Here is a 24,175-nt window from a genome sequence, read left to right on the forward strand (position 1 = left end):
ACACATTATCAGACACAATGTTGAGTACTCAACACATACCAGAATAGAAACTTGTTTGGCTTTCATATTTGGTTGTTCCATTTGTCCACATTACTGATATGTTCAGTATAATTCTACCAATCTTCTTGAATTGTGGTGATACACATAAACTAAAATTTGTATTCAGATAATTTCCTTCCACAACCATACTATCAAATAAGCAAGTAAATTTGTCTTCCTCTTCAAATTGTGGTCCAGATATTTTGACAGGTGTACCACCAAGTACACTTCCACAATGAGGGGATATCTGCAGTATCACTGTATACCACACAAGCATATTAATTAAATTGTAAGTAGAGGAAATAGGTACTTATGCACAACACATAATATTTAAACCCACACTAAATCTTATTGGAACTGTCTGTTCCAGGGTTCCAGAGGTTCCAGGGTTCCAGAGGTTCGTTACAGAATTTAAGTTTGTTCAATATAATTGTGGAAATTTGCATAGTCAACCATTTATGACAATCAATAACAATAAATGATATCTTGCATGGAGTAAGCTACACCACAAAGTATTAGAATTTTACTACCTACATTATGAATTCATCAGATAGTGAATTTTGCAATAATGTAATGGACAGTTTGCTAAATAGATTACCAACTCATACAGGAACACTTACTATCATCATTTATTATGGTCACTGTAACTACTCCAGGATCACCAACAGTAACATTGTCAGGTAGTGAGGATGAATCAATAGAGAGAGTGAAATCCTCTTCACCTTCAAATATATCATCATCATTAATTGGAATATTAAATAAAGCACTGGTCTGTCCAGCAGTGAATGTGATAGTGTATGGTCCAGAATTATAATCAACACCTCCTCCTGTAAGATGAACAAACATAAATTCATTGACTTTCATCAATCTATTAATAAAACAGTGCCATGTAGCAGGCTTTTCTCATGGACAAACCTACCTGCAAAATAAAACCTTAATCTTGAAGATTCACGACATTAAATTGCTTACACAAAATTTATTATATACTCGTCATAATAATTGTTTGCAGACTACTTAAGAAAGCAATGAAATTTAACTGAAATAGGCATGCTTCCTTGTATCCACAATTAGGCACTTGAAGTTCAGGGTAGTAGGGTGGCTGTGTTACACTACAGTAGTGGTTATTGAAGAAAGATGCTATGTGTGGCAGCTGATTGAGCTGTTATAAATAATGATTGTAGATCATTTTGTATTTGCAATTATATTTGAGATCACAATTATTTGACTAGAAGCATAATGGCCGTCCATCGCTAATTGTGGCAAGATACTTAATATTGCTTGTTGCTGATATAAAGTACAGTTTTGTTACAATGAGCAAGCTGTTGAGTACATAGACTAAACAAATTAACATGAACTAACTGGTTTGTTGCCAAATGTTCCAACACAACAGTTTTACAGGTGCTAAAACCTCACGACAAACAACTTTATATGAGGTATATTTCAAGAACTTAATATTGCAAAATGTCTTAAATATGGTACAAGCATTACACAGGTGCACATACACTTTGAATGATCCCTCAAACTATTTGGCTTCTGAGTGCACTCAGATAATTGCAAAGTTCAGATAAACAAAGCCCATTCATTTATGTACAAAGCCCTGCTCTGAGATTTTTGCCATGCAGATTTAAAAACATCACATAATTTTCCAATGATTGAAAACTGTTTTTGTCATATAAATGACTCATAGTAGTGGTCACGTTTCATTGTTTGCATTTTGTGTTTTTCTTTGACTTTGCCTTGAGTCTTGATATCTTGTTGATGTTGTTGTGTCATAAGTTAGTAATGGTGAACTTAAAAAGAATAAGTGAAAAATTTTATGCTGGTCATAGTATGTTGCTCATTTTAGCTCTCTATTCCTCACCAGTAGCTGCTCCATTAGTACTGAACATTTGTACAGTAATATCAGTTGATGATGGGTTACTGAGAACTAGTACAGGTTGTGCTGGTCCAGCATCTTCATCAATTCTGTATGTTGACTGACTGAAGAAGACAGCACAAACTATATAGCAAACAGAATCATATAATATACTATTGCTTCCTTAATACATGACAGCACAGTTTATCTACTAAAATGCTGCTTACTATCATCATTCACGATGTTTACTGTAGCACTACCAGAGTCACTGACAACAACATCACCCAGTGGTGAGGATGACTTAATGGTGAGAGTGAGGTCTTCATTTCCTTCACATATATCATCATTATTTATTTGAACACTAACTGAAGCACTGGTGACTCCAGCAGTGAATGTGACAGTGTATGGTCCAGAACCATAATCAACACCTTCTCCTGTAACACAATATTAATAGCAGTTAATAAACACTCACCATTATTATCCTCACCAGTAGCTGTTCCATCAGTACTTAACACTTGTAAAGTAATATTAGTTGATGATGGGTTACTAAGAGCTAGCCCAAGTTGTACTGGTCCAGCATCTTCATGAACACTGTATGTTGACTGACTGAACCCCACAGTGATGACTATAATTGAGAAGAATAAACAGAAAATCCATTTGAAAAAACTTTCAACACATGGAATTATTACTGTAATCATTGTACTGTTCAGGGGTGTAGGCAGGGAGGTCAGATGATTTGGGCAAACCCCCTTTTCAGTGGCAAAAAAAAATGTTAAATTAAAAATTGCATTAAACTTTCAGCTTTGGAACTCTCCAGTAGGTATATGCATGCTGTCATGGCCCCCTGAGAATCAAATCATACTAAAGGTGAATCATTAACAATGAAACAAAGTGATCCTATGGGTTTAAGCCTATCATGTGAGCAATTGTGCACGTGATACCTGGTGGAAACAGTGGAGATCTGATTGTGAAAATGATGAAGATTAGTTGAAGGGCAGCAGCTGCAGTTATTGTGCACATGTCAGGTTAATAAGTATTGAACATTATTAATATTATTATTATTATTATTAAATACAGAGAAAAAGGCATAATGCCTGTGAGTCCTGCTCATTACAATAAACAATTACATTAAGAATAAAAGTTATTAAACAAAATTTTAAAATTGTCAGTAGAATTAGACGACACTACATAATTGGGTAAATTATTCCATGAATTGATGGTTCTTACTGAAAATAATTTACTGCGAACATTTTTTTGGGCATGAGGTTTAAAAAGTTTGAAGTCATGTCCCCTTGTGGCACTTGACAAATTCAGGTGGAAAAATAATTCAGGTTGAAGATTAACATTCCCTTGTAAGATATTATATACCATAATCATGTCAGCACGATGCCTTCGATATGAGAATGTAGGAAGCTTGAGGGTAACCAGACGTTCATCATACTCTAAACTGGACAGGTCCTGAACACATTTAGTGGCTCTTCTTTGCACTCTCTCCATCCTGTCACAATCTCCAATATAATTGGGTCCCCATACAACATACAACATTAGCATATTCAAGGTGAGGTCTTACCAGAGCCTTGTAGAGTATTGGAAGAGTCTTTCTATTTAGAGTGTTAAATGATTTTTTGATTAATCCCAATACACGATTGCCGGTCGATTGGCTTTGTTTATAGCAGAGGTTGCTTGGCTATGGAACTTTAAGCTAGAATCCACTATTATTCCTAAGTCTTTATGTTCTGATACTACCTGTAGGGGTTGTCCATCCATATAATATGTATGACATGGGTTAGAGTTACCCAGATGCATAACAAATGTCTTAACAATGTTGAAATTCAGCAACCACTTCATTGACCACTCTTTTAGTAATAAGAGATCTTGTTCCAATTGAAAGTTACTCTGCTGGTTTACAATTGGGCAGAACAACTTAACATCACCAGCAAACAACAACACTTGGGATGATACTACACTGGGAAGATCATTGACATAAATTGAAAACAAAAGAGGGCCAATCACAGATCCTTGAGGCACACCACTGAGTACAATATTTGTAGCTGATTTAACACCATTAATCACAACAGCCTGCTTCCTTTGAGAGAGAAAATATCTGATCCGCTGCAGAACTTTGCCCTGTATGCCATAAGCTTCAAGTTTTAAAAGTAATCTTTCATGTGGGACAGAGTCAAAGGCCTTACTGAAGTCCAAATACAGTACATCAACAGGGATGCCTTTCTCAAGAGATTCAGTCCAGACATGGTATATTTATACTGTGAATGTCTGTGTAGTGCAATGTTTAGTGCCACGAGGCAAGCATGTGATGTCTTTAATGCATTGGAATACAAGCCAGGTTGGGAGAAGAGCCAAGAATGATGTTAAAGTTTGTACTCAGAATAATGCTTTTACAAAAGGAGCTCAGTGGTGGATCCCAGAGAAGGGTGGTGTGCTAGAAGATTAAAGTTGGGAATCACTATGCTATCAAGAAGTGGAAGATTAGCTAGTTTCATTATAATAATACAGTAGGACTATAGTGTTCATAAACTGCATAAACAGCAGTGTAGGTTTCAGTTAGATAGATGCACATTTTGATGCACTGCCTAAGTCTAAGGGCTAGGACAAACTATGTGTATGCATAATTTTCATCTAGAAACTGGCTGCAGGGGAATACCCAGGAAATTCCCAGATATTCCATTTCCAAATTCAAACCCAAAATTTCCTGGCTACACCCCTGCTGTTTCCATGGCATGATTAGTAGTTCAAATATGATTATATTACTAAAAGGTTTATATGTAAATTGTGGATAATAGTGATTGCTGATTCTATATAGCCTATTTGTGAACTGTACATCTGTCAAAAGCTAACTAGGTTGTTGAAGCATTCATTTTACTACTGTTACCATCTCTCTCCCCACTGATTATCCTTCACCTTCTGAAGACCTATGAAACTGTTAAACTCCTCACATATTCTATTTGAAAAGATAGCAAATTCACCAGCCAGTTTCTAAATTATTATTACTATTATTATTATTACTAACACTTTACAGTGACCAGCACTGAAGGTCTGACAGCAACATGTGCTGCAGCCTTAGGATTACCTAACCTAATTTCAAGGACTTAGATTTATTGACTTGACCTAGTGACTGACTTCATGACTGAAAAGGTGTAACAGAAAAGGGGCCAAAGTCGGGGCCCCACACTCAGTCTTCCTCCAGGAGGGATGGATTTTCTTCCTTAAACCTAAGTATTTATTACTAACACTTTACAGTGACCAGCACTGAAGGTCTGACAGCAACATGTGCTGCAACCTTAGGATTACCTAACCTAATTTCAAGGACTTAGATTTATTGACTTGACCTAGTGACTGACTTCGATATTAGTCAAACATGGGTGGAGTTACCTGAAGGCAATTTTGTGGTGCACAAGTAAGTAAAAGTGCTACCATAGGGCCTGAAGATCATTAAAATACTGTTTGAAGTTAGGGACCTACAGAATATGCTAGGAAGAGGTGGTAAAAGAATTCCAATACAATTTTCAGAAATAACAAAAGTGCATGGAAAATAGTGTAGTTCCAGTATCAGCTAGTTATTACAGTTCTTGTTCCAGTTTTGGAACCATAATCTTTAAAAGTACAGTTCTAGTTCTACAACCATAACCTTTAGAATTACAGTTCTAGTTCAGTTCTGGAACCATAACCTTTAGAATAACAGTTCTAGTTCCAGTTCTGGAACCATAACCTATAGAATTACAGTTCTAGTTCTAGTTCAGGGACCATGACATTTAGAATTATTCATCAATTTCTAGAACAACACTTAACTAAGTATTACCAAAAACCCATAATAAATTATGGCCGTCAGACTCACTTCTAAGTTAGTCTTGCCAAGTTTAATTGTTTCATGTACGTAACTAATACTCTAGTTCTCAGATTTTATTACAGAAACAACTAAATCGGTTGGCTGCAGGTTTAAAGCAGCCAGGTCCAGTCCTGGATTTTTTCTCCTTTCTCCACCTTTTCAAACATACTTTCTGTATCAACTTTAAAAAGGCTGTAGGACCAGGAGTCCTACAAACCAATAGGGTGATACTTAAAGACCTGTAGCTAATTATCAAACACTGAACCAGACATAACAATGAGATAATATGTGCAGCATTGCATTTGGCATTCTCTTCTAATATTATAGGCTAATTTAATCAGTCGTTTCAAGCAGTGTTTTAGAACATGCATACACGGTTGTAATTAGAGCTGTGAACTGGATCAAATGTTCATAACCGATTATCGGCTTCCTATAACCGATTGAATAACCAATTAATTGGCTTAACAATTATTTTTACATTTTTCTATATAATTTTGTACACTAACAGTATTATCAACCATGCTAAGACGTTAGGGGAAATAGTGGCTTTGTGGTGCGTAATTCCTAACAAACAACCATAAACAACCTCCTCACTCACTTTAGTGCACTCATCATGACCAAAACTGTAAGCAATTCTGTGATCATGTGATCCTATTTTATAATTGATTGTTGCATACATAGCCCAATTATCACTCACTCTCTACAATAACCAATTGATTAACCAATTATTGCATAACCAATTCACAATACGTGTAATACAGCTTTTATGAAGTTATATACCACATTGTGTGTTTTGTTAGGAGATGAAATTCTGGTCTTGTAAAATCTCATTGGCAAAACTGTATGGTTATGACCATTCGAGTTCCAGTATTAGTTCCAGTACTTGATAAAATTTCATTATAGTTCTAGTTCTAGTTCCAGTTTTGAGGAGAGCAAAATTATATTTCTAGTTCCAGTCTTAAGGAAAGCAAGATTATTGTTCCAGTTCCAGTTCTAGTTCTAAAACTGGAACAAAAAGAGTTGAAACTGGTTAGTTCCAGTGCTAAGAATTGGAACAACACTAATGGAAAAGTGGGAAAATTTTATTTTCAATTAGATGCGGTCATTAGATTGGTGTCTTTGTGAGAGAACCCAAACTTTCATGATCGGTGCTACTGTACTGAATAGTTGTAATACTGGCATGAGGGTTTTGTCTGAAATGTATGCCTGACTACCCGAGGGCAGAGGGCATACATTTTAGGTAAAGACTGAATATCCCATGTTGCAGCTACTGTGTAGCACTTCCAATCTGTATCAGGCTGATAGCCTGCACAAGGTGATCAATCACTCATGCCAAGACGAGCGCAACTACTGGATATAGTATAGGTGCATGCCTATAAATATTTAGATTGTGTATCAGCAGCTACTACGTACTGGCTATGTCTGGTTACAATGAATGGACAACCCTTAGAGATATCATGGAGAAATTCAGTCATGTGAGTTTAATGTTTTAATCAGTGCTATTGAATTGTTTATAGAATAATACAGTTTACTAAAGGCTTAAATAAGTATGCTTACTTGTAGAGTGATTACTTCATGCAGAGTGGTAACTTCGTGATAGGGGCATGGAAAACATGTGGTAAACTATAGCACTAGTTCTCATCTTAGCCCAACTTGTAGGCTAGCAAGGAATACAAAATGCTCTCTGTCTGAGTGGTTTTTATGGCAAAATCCAACTTGTGCATACCAATCAAGTGAGTATTAATCGATCCCACAATCGATTTCGACCTTAACATCTATATAATTGTTGCCCAGATGTAGCCCGATCTACATACAAAGTGTAACTAGGGAAGCTCCTTTTATTTGAGGTGTGAAAGTGTCACATGATTAATTATACTTGCAGTATAATATAAAATTCACTTGGAGACACTTCTTAAACACTGCTAGCTTAAAAATGGAGTAAAGAGTGATCATGAATTCATGAGATATTCTAATAAAGCATTCACCTACGAATAAATAATCACAAAAATGTAATGTGACCAGTGATGCAGGGTCTCTCTCCCCCCCCCCCCCCCCCAAAAAATCTAGATATTCTAATAGAGCAGTCAGTCAAATACTCTAATAGAACAGTCACCACATGTAACACTATTGAGAATTCTCCATAGTTGTTGAATATGAGAACTAGCATCTACAGCACTATCCCATGCATGGGAACACTTATCCTGCTAAGGAATATTTTGTAAATGAAATGCACATGGTTTTATGCATGCCATTCTTTAGGCCCAATAATAATCAGTTGTCACTTATCCTTGTACAACTCTGTAGTCCACTTAGAAAGCATTATTTTTTATTGTGCTTAACTAAACCACTCTATAGGCTACATCAAAATTTTAATCCTGAAACATATGAAATAGCTTGAACTTCTGAGACCCCTTGCTGCATATACCTACTGCCCTGGTGTACCCCCCCCCCCCCTTGCCAAACCCTGGATACACCCCCTGGTGACTGTTCTATTAGAGTATCTCAACCTTTTAAGCGACAACTTGAGGCTGGATTTAAGTCTTATAGCCATGCAGCCTTCCCAAGTCTGTCAAATCATAATTCTTCATTTTTAGACCCATCACCTTACAATTCACCATCCAATCACATTAACACCTGCTAACAGTTATAGTATAGCAGCACAACCAAAAAATCATGCACTTTTTCATAAAACCATGAAACTTTCCACATACATAGGACTCCTCAATACACGTATTTTAGATATAGTGCCATCGCTGATTTGACCTTTGGTGACTTTTACAGTCATTTTTGTACAGAAGATTGATCATTATTTTCAAATAAAAACCAGGTTGTTTCTATCAGCAAGATGTTTTGTTTGGTACCATGTTAATTACTGAATTAGGGAGTTAAAGACAAAAATGATCAATTTTCTGTACAAAAATGGCTGTAAAGGTCACTAAAAGTCAACTCAGTGATGGAACTATACCTAAAAATGAATGTCATGAGGAGTACTATTTGTGTGGAAAGTTTCATGTTTTTATGAAAAAGTGCACAACATTGCCAATTTTGGGGGCTATGCCACTATACCATTACAGAAAAAATATTTGCAATCACGTCATTGTATTTCAGAAATCACTGCAGAAAACCATATTGGGAATAATAGATGAAGATAAATAAAACTGCTGGAAAGAGATCTTTAAAGCACATTCAGCAGATCTCTTAAAGTTTAGCTTGTTTACTTGTTTAACCTGGGCAGCTGAGAAATATATTACATTGATAATAGAAACAAGCCTATTATCCAACAATCTACTCATCTGAGAAAATATGAAAAGAGTTGAAAATGGTTTAAGTACTTTATATAAATCAATACAAAAGAATTAACTTCAAGTCATGGGTACCAACTATTGTTCCATACTCAGTATTATACACAGTATGAAGTGACAATCAAGACATTGAGCCACAAACGTTTTACCATTATTTTAAACAGTTCTGCAACATTATAATTATATAATATTAGCAAGCTGCAATGTTACTTGATCAAAGAGGAAAAGAAGCATTAGTTTTTTCAGCAGTTTATAAGAGAAATGAAAGCCAGCAGCTAGCAGCCAATCCCAAGTAGCTAACATAGCAAAATGGTATACCTGACATTGCGAGTGATTTAAAAATGCAGCTCTTAAAAGGAGATGTGCAAAGTTTAGAAACCTATTATTGAAAGGAAAGATCTGTATAACAATCATTTCGTGTGAATGAAATCAAGGCACACGATAGTGTGTTGTACGGCCCAAGAAGCCGGCGTGCACACCGTGGGTAGAGGAACTCACCTAATATCGGACGGGCTCCAAAATCGGACGCAATTACTCGAGCTACAACAGGAATTTTTGAACAACTCATATGTCTTTAGATAGTTCAAGGCTGTGGGACTTTGGGCACCAAGTATCAGCTTTCTCGGCTTCTTTGTCTGGTGGCAGCAGCCCTGCAAAGTCATTTCCGATTAATATGTATAATTGGAAAAAAACAGTTGATTCACGGACACTCACTGTCTACATATCAGACTTGCATTCAATCAACAGTTTTCTACCTTAAAGTAGTAGAGTAACTCATCTACTTTCTAAATATCCCTGGTTTATTAAATCAAATCCTTTTAATCACGAATTACAAATCAAATAAAATGAGACGTCACTGGAGTAATAATCGCACCATAAATTTAAGTATACGGAAACTTGATCAAGTATACGTTGTTTGAGGTACGTATACGGGAAATGTTCACCGTATACTTTTACAAACACCGTTTACTTTCGTATACTTAAATTCATTGTACAATTATTACTCCAGTGATGTCTCATTTTATTTGATTTGTAATTCGTGATTAAAAGGATTTGATTTAATAAACCAGGGATATTTAGAAAGTAGATGAGTTACTCTACTACTTTAAGGTAGAAAACTGTTGATTGAATGCAAGTCTGATATGTAGACGGTGAGTGTCCGTGAATCGACTGTTTTTTCCGATTATACGTATTAATCGGAAATGACTTTGCAGGGTTGCTGCCACCAGACAAAGAAGTCGAGAAAGCTAATACTTGGTGCCCAAAGTCCCACAGCCTTGAACTATCTAAAGACATATGATTTGTTCAAAAATTCCTGTTGTAGCTCGAGTAATTACGTCCGATTTTGGTGCCCGTCCGATTTTAGGTGAGTTACTCTATATTGACAGGAAGAAAGAAAACGTCATTTTCACACTTTTGTATCTCGGTGATTCCTTATCCGATTGGAACCACATTGCCACAGAGTTGCCCGCCAGCCAGGGGAGTCTACATACCAAATTTGAAGGAAATCGCTCCAGCCATTTCCGAGATACGAGCTGCCAAAGGTTCGATTTTTTTCTTCGTGTTTTTGCATACTTGCAAAAATTGCTATAAAACGCTAACGCGTGCCCGATCATCTTGAAATTTGGCACACAGAAAAGGTGTCCAAAGTCAAATCCTAGCATGAAATTTGGTGCAACTCCGATGAATGGTTCAGGAGTTATGACCGCTTATTCGCGTAAAACAAGATCGATTTGTTGTCACGCCGACAGGGTAAGCCGCTTCATAGAATGAGTTGAAAATTGCTATGTAGATGGAGTAACCATCGTAGGAGTGCCTTTTGGTGGTTTGAAAGGAACCGAGATAAAGAGCACGGAGATATGACACAAAACCCAACCTGTGTCACAATCACGCGATCGATTTTTATGAATAAAAAAGTATTAGTTTTTACGCCTACTAAGCAAACCGCTTAGAACAATGAGCTGAAAATCGGTGTATAGCTGGAATAATCTTCATAGAAAGTCCTTGTAGTAGTATAGAAGAATTGGATTGCAAACCACTGAGTTATGATTCGAAAGTGAACTCCGTGTAGCAAATGCGAGATCGAGATACTCTAATAGAACAGTCACCCAAATAGAGCATTCAGCTAATTTATTTACTTCATTACAGAATTCGCAAGTTATTCTGTAGAGAGTTCAGCTGCAAAAAGTTAATCTTATAGACAGTTCAGCAAGAAGCAAGTCACCCTGTGGAGTGTTAAGCTACAAATATATCACTGTAGAGATTCAGAACATTACAAGTCACACTGAAGAGTTCAGCTATAAACAAGTCATGCACCCTGTAGAGAGTTCACCTACAATTAAGTCACTCTCTGGAGAATTCAGCTACACACAAGTCACTGTGGAGAGAGTTCAGCTACAAACAAATTACCCTGTAGAGAGATCAGCTACAAACAAAACACTTTATAGAGAGTTCAGCTACAAACAAATCAACTTTTAGAGCGATCAGCAACAAACAAATCAACTTGTAGAGAGATCAGCTACAAACAAATCAACCTGCAGAGAGATCATCTACAAACAAATCAGCTTGTAGAGAGATCAGTTACACTCAAATCAACCTGTAGAGAGATAAGCTAGAAACAAATCACCCTGTAGAGAGTTCAGCTACAAACAAATTACCTTATAGAGAATTCAGCTACAAAAAATCACCTTGTAGAGACATCAGCTAGAAACTAGACACAATGTAAGGAGTTCAGCTAAAACAAATCAAACTGCAGAGAGATAAGCTCCAAACAAATCACCTATAGAGAGTTCAGCTACAAACAAATTACCCTGTAGAGAGATCGGCTACAAACACATCAACCTGCAGAGAGATCAGCTACACACAAATCAACTTTTAGAGAGATCAGCTACAAACAAATCAACCTGCAGAGAGATCAGCTACAAACAAATCAGCTTGTAGAGAGATCAGCTACACACAAATCAACTTGTAGAGAGATAAGCTAGAAACAAATCACCCTGTAGAGAGTTCAGCTAGAAAGTTAAAACAAATCAACCTGTAGAGAGATCAGCTAGAAGAAGCTACCTTGTAGATAGTTCAGCTATACAAACAAATCGCCCTGTAGAGAGATCAGCTAGAAACAAATCACCCTGTAGAGAGATCAGCTAGAAGAGGTCACCTTGTAGAGAGTTCAGCTACAAAGAAACCATCATGAAAAGAGTTCAGCTGCAAACAAATCACTCTGTAGAGAGTTCAGCTAGAAAAAGTCACCTTGTAAAGAGTTCAGCTACAAAGAAACTGCCATGTAGAGAGTTCAGCCTCAAACAAATTGCCCTGTAGAGGGATCAGCTAGAAGAAATTACCTTGTAGGGAGTTCACCTACAAAGAAACCATCATGTAGAGAGTTCAGCTACAAAGAAACCACCATGTAGAGAGTTTAGCTGCAATCAAATCACCTGTAGAGAGTTCAGCTAGAAACAAATCACCCTGTAGAGGGATCAGCTAGAAGAAGGTACCTTGTAGAGAGTTCAGCTACAAAGAAACCATCATGTAGAGAGTTCAGCTACAATGAAACCACCATGTAGAGAGTTTAGCTGCAATCAAATCATCTGTAGAGTATTCAGCTAGAAACAAATCGCCCTATAGAGGGATCAGCTAGAAGAAATTACCTTGTAGGGAGTTCACCTACAAAGAAACCATCAGGTAGAGAGTTTAGCTACAATGAAACCACCATGTAGAGAGTTTAGCTGCAATCAAATCACCTGTAGAGAGTTCAGCTAGAAACAAATCACCCTGTAGAGAGATCAGCTAGAAGAGGTTACCTTGTAGAGAGTTTAGCTACAATGAAACCACCACATAAAGAGTTCAGCTACAAACAAATCACCCTGTAGAGGGATCAGCTAGAAGAAGACACCTTGTAGAGAGTTCAGCTGCAAGAAATCACCCTGTAGAGAGTTCAGCTAGAAGAAGTCACCTAGTAGAGAGTTCAGCTACAAAGACACCATCATGTAGAGAGTTCAGCTACAAAGAAATTACCCCATAGAGAGTTCAGCTAGAAGAGGTCACCTTGTAAAGAGTTCAGCTACAAAAACCACCATGTAGAGAGTTTAGTTGCAACAAATCACCTGAAGAGAGTTCAGCTAGAAACAAATCACCCTGTAGAGAGATGGGCTAGAAGAGGTCACCTTGTAGAGAGTTCAGCTACAAAGAAACCACCACATAAAGAGGACAGCTGCAAATAAATCACTTGTAGAGAGTTCAGCTACAAAGAAACTGCCATGTAGAGAGTTCAGCCTCAAACAAACCACCCTGTAGAGGGTTCAGCTAGAAGAAGTTACCTTGTAGAGAGTTCTGCTACAAATAAACCATCATGTAGAGAGTACAGCCACAAAGAAATCACCCTGTAGAGAGTTCAGCTAGAAGAAGTCACCTTGTAGAGAGTTCATCTACAAAGAAACCATGCATCATGTAGAGAGTTCAGCTACAAAGAAACCACCATGAAGAGAGTTTAGCTGCAAATAAATAACCTGTAGAGAGTTCAGCTAGAAATAAATCACTCTGTAGAGAGATCAGCTAGAAGAGGTCACCTTGTAGAGAGTTCGGCTACAAAGAAACCATCATGTAGAGAGTTTAGCTGCAAACAAACCGCCCTGTAGAGAGTTCAGCTACAAAAAGATCACATTGTAGAGGTTCAGCTAGAAGAAGTCATCTTGTAGAGAGTTCAGGTACAAAGAAACTATCATGTAGACTCTCAGAGTTCAGCTGCAAACAAATCACTCTGTAGAGAGTTCAGCTAGAAGAAGTCACCTTGTAGAGAGTTCAGCTACAAAGAAACCACCATGCAGAGAGTTTAGCTGCAAACAAATCACCTGTAGAGAGTTCAGCTAGAAACAAATCACCCTGTAGAGAGATCAGCTAGAAGAGGTCACCTTGTAGAGAGTTCAGCTACAAAGAAACCATCCTGTAGATAGTTCAGCTACATTTCAAGTCACCCAGTAGAGAGATCAGCTGCAAAAAAATATCCTGTGGGGAATAATTGGCATGTAATAAATATATGTATATAATTTGTATAATTACTAATAAAATCAAAAATAATTGAAGTATTAAAAATCTTCTTTTAGTTCTTCTTGCTGTGATAAAGACAAAAACACATGGGTTAAAAAAGCCCCAAAGCCAGCCTATACAATTACAAAAAGAAGTGATATCTAATCAAAAACAGCCAAGCTGTAAAAAAGGTGCGGCCCCCAAAAAGGCCATGGTAAAAAAAGATGTGAAATCCAAGGTGGCGGCCAAGAAATGGCTGTGATGGTAGGTTAATGGTAAAATTTTAATAACGACAATTCAGATGAATTTTGGTGCTGCTTGGTCTTGGCACAAAATTCACCGGAATTATCGTTATTAAAATTTTTACCATCACAGCCATTTCTTGGCCGCCACCTTGGATTTCACATCTTTTTTCACCATGGCCTTTTTGGGGGCCGCACCTTTTTTTACAGCTTGGCTGTTTTTGATTAGATATAATTTACTGCAAATATTGTCACAATATGACTCTGAGTTAAAACCTGTACACTGTAGTTTGAAACTCTCCTTGCATTTAAATGTATTGCACATTTCATTAGCCCACTGTATATATTCATTTATCCCAAGTGCATTAGAAATTAGAAAGCCCTTGATATGGAATCTCTGAATTTATGAACAAGCAAATTTTAAAATTGTGACTATTTGTGAATCCAGCAGATTACCTATTGGTCCTGTAAATTTCAACCTCTACCTCTTCTATTTTATGGTCCTACATGTATTATTGGCCACACACCACCCCCCACCATTCAACTTAATAGTAATAATAATACTATGGCGGCTTGTGATATGCATAGTAACACTACTGAAGAACTGTCTATATATTATGAAAAACACCGTATATTTATATTGACAGGAAAGATGTGTGGTAAAATTCTGTTTTCTACACATATTACTATTTAAAACAAATCCAATACATTCAATTGTGACTTCTAAACACTATGCAGGGCCTTACTGAGGTAGCACATTTGTAACTATACTAATCTGTAATAATGCTCCTAACTCACTATCATTATTCACAATAGTTAGTGTAGCTCTTCCAGGATTACCACGGGTAATATCATCAGGTAGTGACCTACGTATGATACTCAGTTGGAAACTTTCATCATCTTCAAATATCTCATCTTCATTTATTGGAACATCAAATGGCACACTGGTCTCTCCAGCAGTGAATGTGACCGTGTATGGTCCAGAATCATAATCAATACCTCCTCCTGTAACATTATCATTACTATTAACATTTTGTGATGATGTTACTTCACTCACTAGTGGCAGTTTTCTGATTATCTCTAACTTTTACAGTAATATCAGTTGATGATGGGTTACTGAGAACTAGTACAGGTTGTGCTGGTCCATCATCTTCATTAAAACTGTATGTTGACTGACTGAAGGTGACAGTACAAGCTAAAGAATGAGTGTTACACTTGCTATGTGACCACAATATAATGTCAACTACACAATACAAGAAAAATGCTTACAATCATTATCAATTATAGTTAGTGTTGCTTGATGAGGATTAGTAACAGTAACAAACTTGGGTGTAGAAGATGAGTTAATGGTGAGATTGAATTCTTCAATTCCTTCACATATAATATCATCATTTATTGGCACATCAAATGACACATTGGCCTGTCCAGCAGTGAATGTGACAGTGTATGGTCCAGAATCATAATCAACACCTCCTCCTGTAAGATGGTACTAGTAGTATTTAAAGTCATTCATTAGTGCGATATTAAAGGACATTCTGTACACATTGCTATATAATTTATTTTGTATATACGTATACCACAATGTATTCATGGTTTACAGGTGATACATAGCTAAGCACATGGAATGATCTGCAATGCTGCAAAGAATCGTGCTGTAAAATGCAACTTGTATGCGGCCATGATGACCTTTATCAGGCATTATCCATTGGTCATTCCCTTTCCAACTTTCCTTTTTGTTCCCTTTCCCTATAATTCTACTTACCCACCTCCTTGTGCTTTGAAGAGACACTATGTCCAGACAAATTGCATTATAGTCGGACATCTATGCAATCTGACCGGATTTTGTCCAGTGTCTGGACATTATCAATATCTTCTCATAGCAAATTAAAACAATCAAAACACTCTAAAGAGCTGTCACCTACATTAAAATAGTCTAATAGAACTATATGTAGCTGGGTATATAGACTAGGTAAGTTACCAAAACCGAAAGTTTTAACTGACAATGCCTTAACATAGATGTGGAAAGTTGTACATGCAACTTCAGTATAAAAGGGTTTTGTGGCAACTGCAGTGCTGAGATAGTGAGACTAACCACAATAAAACAGACATGGGAACTCCTCTTGGAGCCACTTTAGCTTGACAAGCATACTGCAGCTGTATACCATCTTATTCTGGAAACAGCATGCAGTTGTATGTAATTTTCAAGAACAATTCATATACGGTTTCAAAGGAGTAGATAACTTGCTATTGATGACTTAACTACTCTATGTATGTACCTAGTCTTTGCCAGCTCCAGTTCATCAATTCACAGGCCTTTAATGCAGGTTTCTGGTGGGATACAATCTTGTGAGTATTTCAATACAGGTGATTGTTCTATTACAGTGTTTTGATAATTTTAGCGGAAGGATCCAACAGTGCTTCAAAGAAGCAACTGTAACCACATAACAGCTATAGCAAGGTATGTATTCTTTCTATTATGCTATGGAGGACACAATAAACCTAATCTTCTATATGTCTAGTCAATTAGGCAACTGTTCAACCAATTTTGGTTTTCCAGGACACTGTGGCAAGACAAAAGAAATTTCTCATCATAAGCTTTGTACTACTATACTACAGTTAAGACAATTACAGGCTTGCATGGTCACAGTGAGCTACAAATCTCATAGTTCACTTAGGGATCTTGTGACCACCACTAAACCATCAATGCTTGGATCCTAATGCTCTGATATCCAGCTGGCTCCTAACATAACAATGGATAATACAATTATTGTTAAAAGTGGCGAACAATATTAATAAAATTTCTGTACATTGTTATCTAAGCCAAAACAGCCAAGCTGTAAAAAAACAGTGCTGCCCTCAAAAAGGCTATGGTGAAAAAAGATGTGAAATCCAAGGTGGCGGCCAAGAAATGGCTGTGATGGTAGGTTAATGGTAAAAATTTTAATAACGACAATTCAGGTGAATTTTTGTGCCACTTGGTCTTGGCAAAAAATTGCCGTTATTAAAATTTTTACCATTAACCTACCATCATAGCCATTTCTTGGCCGCCACCTTGGATTTCACATCTTTTTTCACCATAGCCTTTTTGAGGGCCGCACTGTTTTTTTTTTACAGCTTGTCTTTTTTTGATTAGATTTCATTTCTTTTTGTATTTGTATACCCCAAAGCCGGCCTATGGCCAGCTTTGGGACTTTTTTAATCTGTCTTTTTTTTCTTTACCACAGGAAGAAGAAAAGGTGAAGCAGATGTACTTTAAATATTTCTGATTTTATCAATAAATGTACAAATTATATATATATATATATATAATGCATTTATTTATCACAGAACTCTCCATGGTCGTTTCTTTGTAACTGAACACTCTACAAGGTGACTTCTTCTTGCTGCTCTCTCTACAGGGTGAATGTTTGTAGCTGAACAATCTACAAGGTAACTTCTTCTAGCTGATCTATCTACAGGGTGATTTGTTTGTAGCTGAATTCTGTGCAGGTGATTTGTTTGCAGCTGAGCTCTTTACAGAATAGTTTCTTTGTATCTGAACTCTCTACAAGGTAACTTCTTCTAACTGATCTTTCTACAGGGCAATTTGTTTGTGGCTGAATTTTCTACAGGGTGATTTCTTTGCAGCTGAACTCTCTACATGGTGGTTTCTTTGTAACTGAACTCTCTATAAGGTAATTTCTTCTAGCTGGTCTCTCTATAGGGAGATTTGTTTGTAGCTGAACTCTCTACAGGTGATTTGTTTGCAGCTGAACTCTCTACATGATGGTTTCTTTATAGCTGATCTCTCCACAAGGTAACTTCTTCTAGCTGATCTTTCTACAGGGTGATTTGTTTGTAGCTGAACTCTCTACAAGGTAACTTCTTCTAGCTGATCTTTCTACAGGGTGATTTGTTTGTAGCTGAACTCTCTACAAGGAAACTTCTTCTAGCTGATCTCTCTACAGGGAGATTTATTTGTAGCTGAACTCTCTACAGGTGATTTGTTTGCAGCTGAACTCTCTACATGATGGTTTCTTTGTAGCTGAACTCTCCACAAGGTGACTTCTTCTAGCTGATCTCTCTACAGGGTGATTTGTTTGTAGCTGAACTCTCTACAAGGAAACTTCTTCTAGCTGATCTCTCTACAGGGAGATTTGTTTTGTAGCTGAACTCTCTACAGGTGATTTGTTTGCAGCTGAACTCTCTACATGATGGTTCTTTGTAGCTGAACTCTCTACAAGGTGACTTCTTCTAGCTGATCTCTCTACAGGGAGATTTGTTTGTAGCTGAACTCTCTACAGGTGATTTGTTTGTAGCTGAACTCTCTACATGATGGTTCTTTGTAGCTGAACTCTCTACAAGGTGACTTCTTCTAGCTGATCTCTCTACAGGGAGATTTGTTTGCAGCTGAACTCTCTACATGATGGTTTCTTTGTAACTGAACTCTCTACAGGTGATTTCTTTGCAGCTGAACTCTCTACATGATGGTTTCTTTGTAGCTGAACTCTCTACAAGGTAACTTCTTCTAGCTGATCTCTCTACAGGGAGATTTGTTTTGTAGCTGAACTCTCTACAGGTGATTTGTTTGCAGCTGAACTCTCTACATGATGGTTCTTTGTAGCTGAACTCTCTACAAGGTGACTTCTTCTAGCTGATCTCTCTACAGGGAGATTTGTTTGTAGCTGAACTCTCTACAGGTGATTTGTTTGCAGCTGAACTCTCTACATGATGGTTCTTTGTAGCTGAACTCTCTACAAGGTGACTTCTTCTAGCTGATCTCTCTACAGGGAGATTTGTTTGCAGCTGAACTCTCTACATGATGGTTTCTTTGTAACTGAACTCTCTACAGGTGATTTCTTTGCAGCTGAACTCTCTACATGATGGTTTCTTTGTAGCTGAACTCTCTACAAGGTAACTTCTTCTAGCTGATCTCTCTATAGGTGATTTGTTTGCAGCTGAACTCTCTACATGATGGTTTCTTTGTAGCTGAACTCTCCACAAGGTGACTTCTTCTAGCTGATCTCTCTACAGGGTGATTTGTTTGTAGCTGAACTCTCTACAAGGAAACTTCTTCTAGCTGATCTCTCTACAGGGAGATTTGTTTTGTAGCTGAACTCTCTACAGGTGATTTGTTTGCAGCTGAACTCTCTACATGATGGTTCTTTGTAGCTGAACTCTCTACAAGGTAATTTCTTCTAGCTGATCTTTCTACTGGGTGATTTGTTTGTAGCTGAACTCTCTACAAGGAAACTTCTTCTAGCTGATCTCCCTACAGGGAGATTTGTTTGTAGCTGAACTCTCTACAGGTGATTTGTTTACAGCTGAATTCTCTACATGATGGTTTCTCTTTAGCTGGACTCTCTATAAGGTAACTTCTTTTAGCTGATGTCTCTACAAGGTCACTAGTTTGTAGCTGAACTCTCTACATGATGGTTTCTTTGTAACTGAACTCTCTACAAGGTGGCTTCTTCTAGCTGATCTCTCTACAGGGTGATTTGTTTGTAGCTGAACTCTCTACAAGGAAACTTCTTCTAGCTGATCTCTCTACAGGGAGATTTGTTTGTAACTGAACTCTCTACAGGTGATTTGTTTGCAGCTGATTTCTCTACATGATGGTTTCTTTTGTAGCTGAACTCTCTACAAGGTAACTTCTTCTATTGATCTCTCTACAGGGCGATTTGTTTGTAGTTGAACTCTCTACATGGTAGTTTCTTTGTAGCTGAACTCTACAAGGTGATTTCTTCTACCTGGATTATCTCTTTCCATAGTTGCATGAACTCCCTACAAGGTAACTTCTAGCTGATCTCTTTACAGGGTGAATTGTTTGTAGCTGATCTCTCTACAGGGTGAATTGTTTGTAGCTGATCTCTATACAGGTTACCTGTTTCTAGCTGATCTCTTGAATTCTCTTCAGGGTGACTGCTCTATTAGGATGACTGCTCTATTAGAGTATCTCGATCTCGCACTTGCTGCACCAAGTTGGATTTCGTATTATAACTCCGTGGCTTTAAGTCTGATTCTTCTACACCATTGAAGAGCCTTTCTAAGATGATTACTCCATCTATACACCGATTTTCAAAGCATTACCCCAAGCGGTTTATCTGGTAGGCGTGGCAAGTAATCGTTTTTATTAGCTAATTTCGATTACGTAATTGTTACACACTGTTGGTTTTTTCGTTGTATCTTCCTGGTTTTTAGTTCGATTTCTTTCAAACCACAAAAGGTTTGAGGTTCAATAGTTACCCTATTCACCCACCGATTTTCAGCTTCTTCCCATACGCGGTTTACCCTGTAGGCGTGACAACATATTGGTGTTATTGTTCGTGAATAATCGATCATAACTCTTTTCCTGTTTATCGTATCCTAGCCAAAGTTGGTACAGCGATACGCCTTTATACGCCGCTTCAGTGTGCCAAATTGCAAGACAATCGGATATGGCGTTCGCGTTTTATAGCAGTTTTTGTAAGTGTGCGAAAAGAGGAAGAAAAATAAGAAAAAAACGAAGAAACTAAGCCAATTTTTGAAGTCGCATATCTCGGGAACGCTTGAAGCAATTTCGCTCAAATTTGGAATGTGGAGTGCTGAAGGTGGAGGGAGTGTCCACCGAAAAAATCGTCTTGTTTCATCAAGGCAGCACAGAGCTACGGAGGTGCGAAAATTGCGTTTTCTTTCTTCCTGTCAATATACTCACGGGTGTTGCGCGCCGGCTTCTTGGGCCGCACGACATACTACCGTGTGTCTTGATTACCCCGCTCTTGTGGAACTCCTTTCCATCTAAACATCTCTGTGGAAAACATGGAAGGAGAATAATTATAAAATCCTGCAGAAAAGATACCTTCAAAACCTACAGATCTACTAGGGGAATAACAAACAGTGGATACCATACACTGACTCAGCAATTGCAAGGTCGGTCAGAGTAGTGGGTCCAGAACGTGATCTGAAGCCACACATGCATGAAATAATTATTATTGTTATTGTTAATTACTGTGTAGAACTCACAAAAAGAGTATAAATACACAGATCATAATCATACACAAAATCAGTCTGTTGGGAAGAGGTATAAGGATAAATCATCTTTAAATTGGTTTAAATTAAACAACAATGGAGCCATCCTATTTGGTTGAACAATGAGGTACTTGAACATGACAGCTACAGAATGTAAGCCTGAACCTATTATGCATTAGAAATTGCCTAATATGCTTTTGAGCAATGCTCCAAAATTTCCCCTATTATGCTCCAAATATGCCCAGTTGTGTCCCATTATGCTTCAAATATGCTCATATAAAATTGTGTCTTGACTGCTCTAGTAGAGCATCTAATGCATCTGTGAATGTTCTATTAGTATATTTCAGTATGAGGTGACTGTTCTATTAGAGTAAATCGATCTTTGACTAATCTTTTCTTTACAACGCAGCTGTAAATTTGATTTTTAGCATGTTTGCACACTATCCCATTCTGCACCATGCAAAATAGGCAGAATTTCAGCTTCTCTGATAACCAATGCATAAAAATTTACCTATTATGCTGGCATTATGCTCCACCTTTTAACCCAGCAATTACTGTTCTAATATAGTACTATGATTCCATGATTTACAGCTGTTTGGATTTTGCCTTGTAACTCTATAGCAGTCAATGCGGTTTCTTTTAAACTACAAAAGGTTTGAGCTACGATGGTAAACCTTTTATGCATATCGATTTTAAGTTATTCCCATAACTGGTTTACCCTGTAAGCATGACAGCAAGTCAGCCTATTTTTAGTGCAAAAAAAATTGTCCATAGCTCTATGACTATTAAACAGATTTGCACCAAACTTGGTAAGTGATTGTGCCGCAATACGATAGTGTACTAGCGCTCTAGCAATACATTTGCATTTTATTATGGTTTTGTAAAGTGTGTGAAAAGAATAATTTAAGCCCACTGAACCCCTCAAAACAAAGAAAAAAAAGGCAGGATTTTGAAAGCTCATATTTCACAATTGCATTAGGAAATCTTGCTCAAATTTGGTACATGGGGTACTGAAGGTGGAGGGTGTTTATTCCAATTTGATAAGAGAGCATGGAGCTATATATGCATGAAAACTGCATTTTGTTTTTCTGTAAATATACTCATGGTATGGTACACCAGCTTTCTTGGCTGTACGACACACTACCATGTGTCTTGATCATGGCAACACTGTCTACCACTCACCAGTAGCTGTTCCATCAGTACTGAACACTTGTACAGTGATATCTGTTGGAGGTGGGTTACTGAGAACTAGTACAGGTTGTGCTGGTCCAGCATTTTCAACAACACTGTATGTTGTCTGACTGAAGGTGACAGTAATGACCACTAGGAAATAGAATGAAAGATTGAGTAGAGAGATTACAATAATACAGAAGAACTCTTAACTAAATACTTCTGATCATATCATACATGGGTGCATGCATGGGCTGGGCTGATGTCCTATTTTGGTTAGCTGAGGGGAGGACAAGACCTTACTCTCAAAATGAGTGCTAGTTAGCCAGGGGCGTAGCCAGGGGCGTAGCCAGGGGGGGTTCAAAGGGTTCGGACGAACCCACTTTTCAGAGTTAAGTTTTTTAAATCGTGATACTGGTTAACTAGAACTGAATTAACTTACACAAATCCACTGAAATGGGTAGCTACAGGTCTTCAGGCAGAGGAATTCAAGTACCTCTACTCGCTATTGCGAATGAATTTATAAGAATACACATGTTTACACGTGTACACGTGTTTACATGTGCACACCTACGAAATTCTATACTTAGGGCAGAACCCCCCTTTTGGAAATCCTGCCTACGCCCCTGTTAGCTACAATGATACTTTGAGATAAATACTACTAAATAATGAATCAATGAACACTGCTCAAAACTCTAGTAAAGCATTATTAATTCCTTGGTAGAATGTGTCTATATAGAGCAGAAATGAAATCCCTAACTATGGTCAAATTCCTTACCTCTTAATTATGAAGTCCATACACCAGTTATTTTTTATTATTTATCGTACTGGACAGTCAGTAATTACTGATGCATCCAGCTAATACATATAATCTTACAACCATGCTATCCCTTCATTGTTTTCCATTTGTCCTATACAGTTTGCTCAGATTTATTTATATTTAGTTAAGCATTCCATTCAAATGCAAATATTTTGTGTAACTATTCAGTTGAGAGTATCACCCTTGTTATTCTTTGCATACTAAGAAGTTCTTTTAATTAGTGCATCTTTATCTCCTAAATATTCTGGTCCTCATTACCCACTTAACAAAACTATACCTATTACACTGGGATGCTCATTCCTATTATGTATGTCTCAATTTATAAATTAATGCAGTACGTATGTAAAAGGCTTCTCAGTACAACTGCTTGCTATAAATAATCGTGACACTTCAGGGCTGGAGGAGGGAAAATTGAACATTGTATTACTATGTTGAAATTGCTACTATATACATGGTGTTGGCAATGAGAGAGGAGTTGCTGCACAGTGTGCAAAGCACACTCTGCGAAGTGCAAAGCATGAGCATTCTAAGGGGGTCTGGGAGCATGCCCCCACAGGAAATTTTAGAAAATTAGACACTCGGATATGCAATTTTAGTGATATTTCACTGCTAACTAACTATATAAATATGTTCAAGTCTATCTGTTGTTCTTCAGACTTTCTATACTATGTATACTATAGGTAGGTAATTGTAGACCTGACATACAGGAGACACAGCATGCAACTTGCTGTAAGGCTTAGCTAGTGTAGCTACAACGGTTAGTTATAGCAATTAGAAGTTCAATTGGGGTCTGGGGTATAATCCCCAGGAGCTGCAAAAAATTTTACAGTCTAAAGGCTTGAAAATTGCTTAAAACTGATGCTAAATATTTAAGTAAAACCACCTAGCAACTTG

General features: G+C 37.4%; 1 protein-coding gene across 1 annotated transcript in view; it reads right to left on the reverse strand.

Annotated features, from left to right (window-relative positions):
• Window positions 1-24,175, reverse strand: part of LOC136246072 (adhesion G-protein coupled receptor V1-like) — a 251,552-nt gene that overhangs the window by 4,715 nt on the left and 222,662 nt on the right. Inside the window, exons 37-45 of the mRNA XM_066037520.1 lie at window positions 22,474-22,614; window positions 15,574-15,780; window positions 15,362-15,499; window positions 15,103-15,309; window positions 2,382-2,519; window positions 2,122-2,328; window positions 1,901-2,038; window positions 660-866; window positions 40-297 (exon numbers count right to left, since the gene is read on the reverse strand). Coding sequence (XP_065893592.1) covers window positions 40-297; window positions 660-866; window positions 1,901-2,038; window positions 2,122-2,328; window positions 2,382-2,519; window positions 15,103-15,309; window positions 15,362-15,499; window positions 15,574-15,780; window positions 22,474-22,614 — 1,641 coding nt within the window. The remainder of the gene's footprint in view (window positions 1-39; window positions 298-659; window positions 867-1,900; window positions 2,039-2,121; window positions 2,329-2,381; window positions 2,520-15,102; window positions 15,310-15,361; window positions 15,500-15,573; window positions 15,781-22,473; window positions 22,615-24,175) is intronic.

Source organism: Dysidea avara, chromosome 15 (genome assembly GCF_963678975.1).
Source record: "Dysidea avara chromosome 15, odDysAvar1.4, whole genome shotgun sequence".
Lineage (NCBI taxonomy): Eukaryota > Metazoa > Porifera > Demospongiae > Dictyoceratida > Dysideidae > Dysidea > Dysidea avara.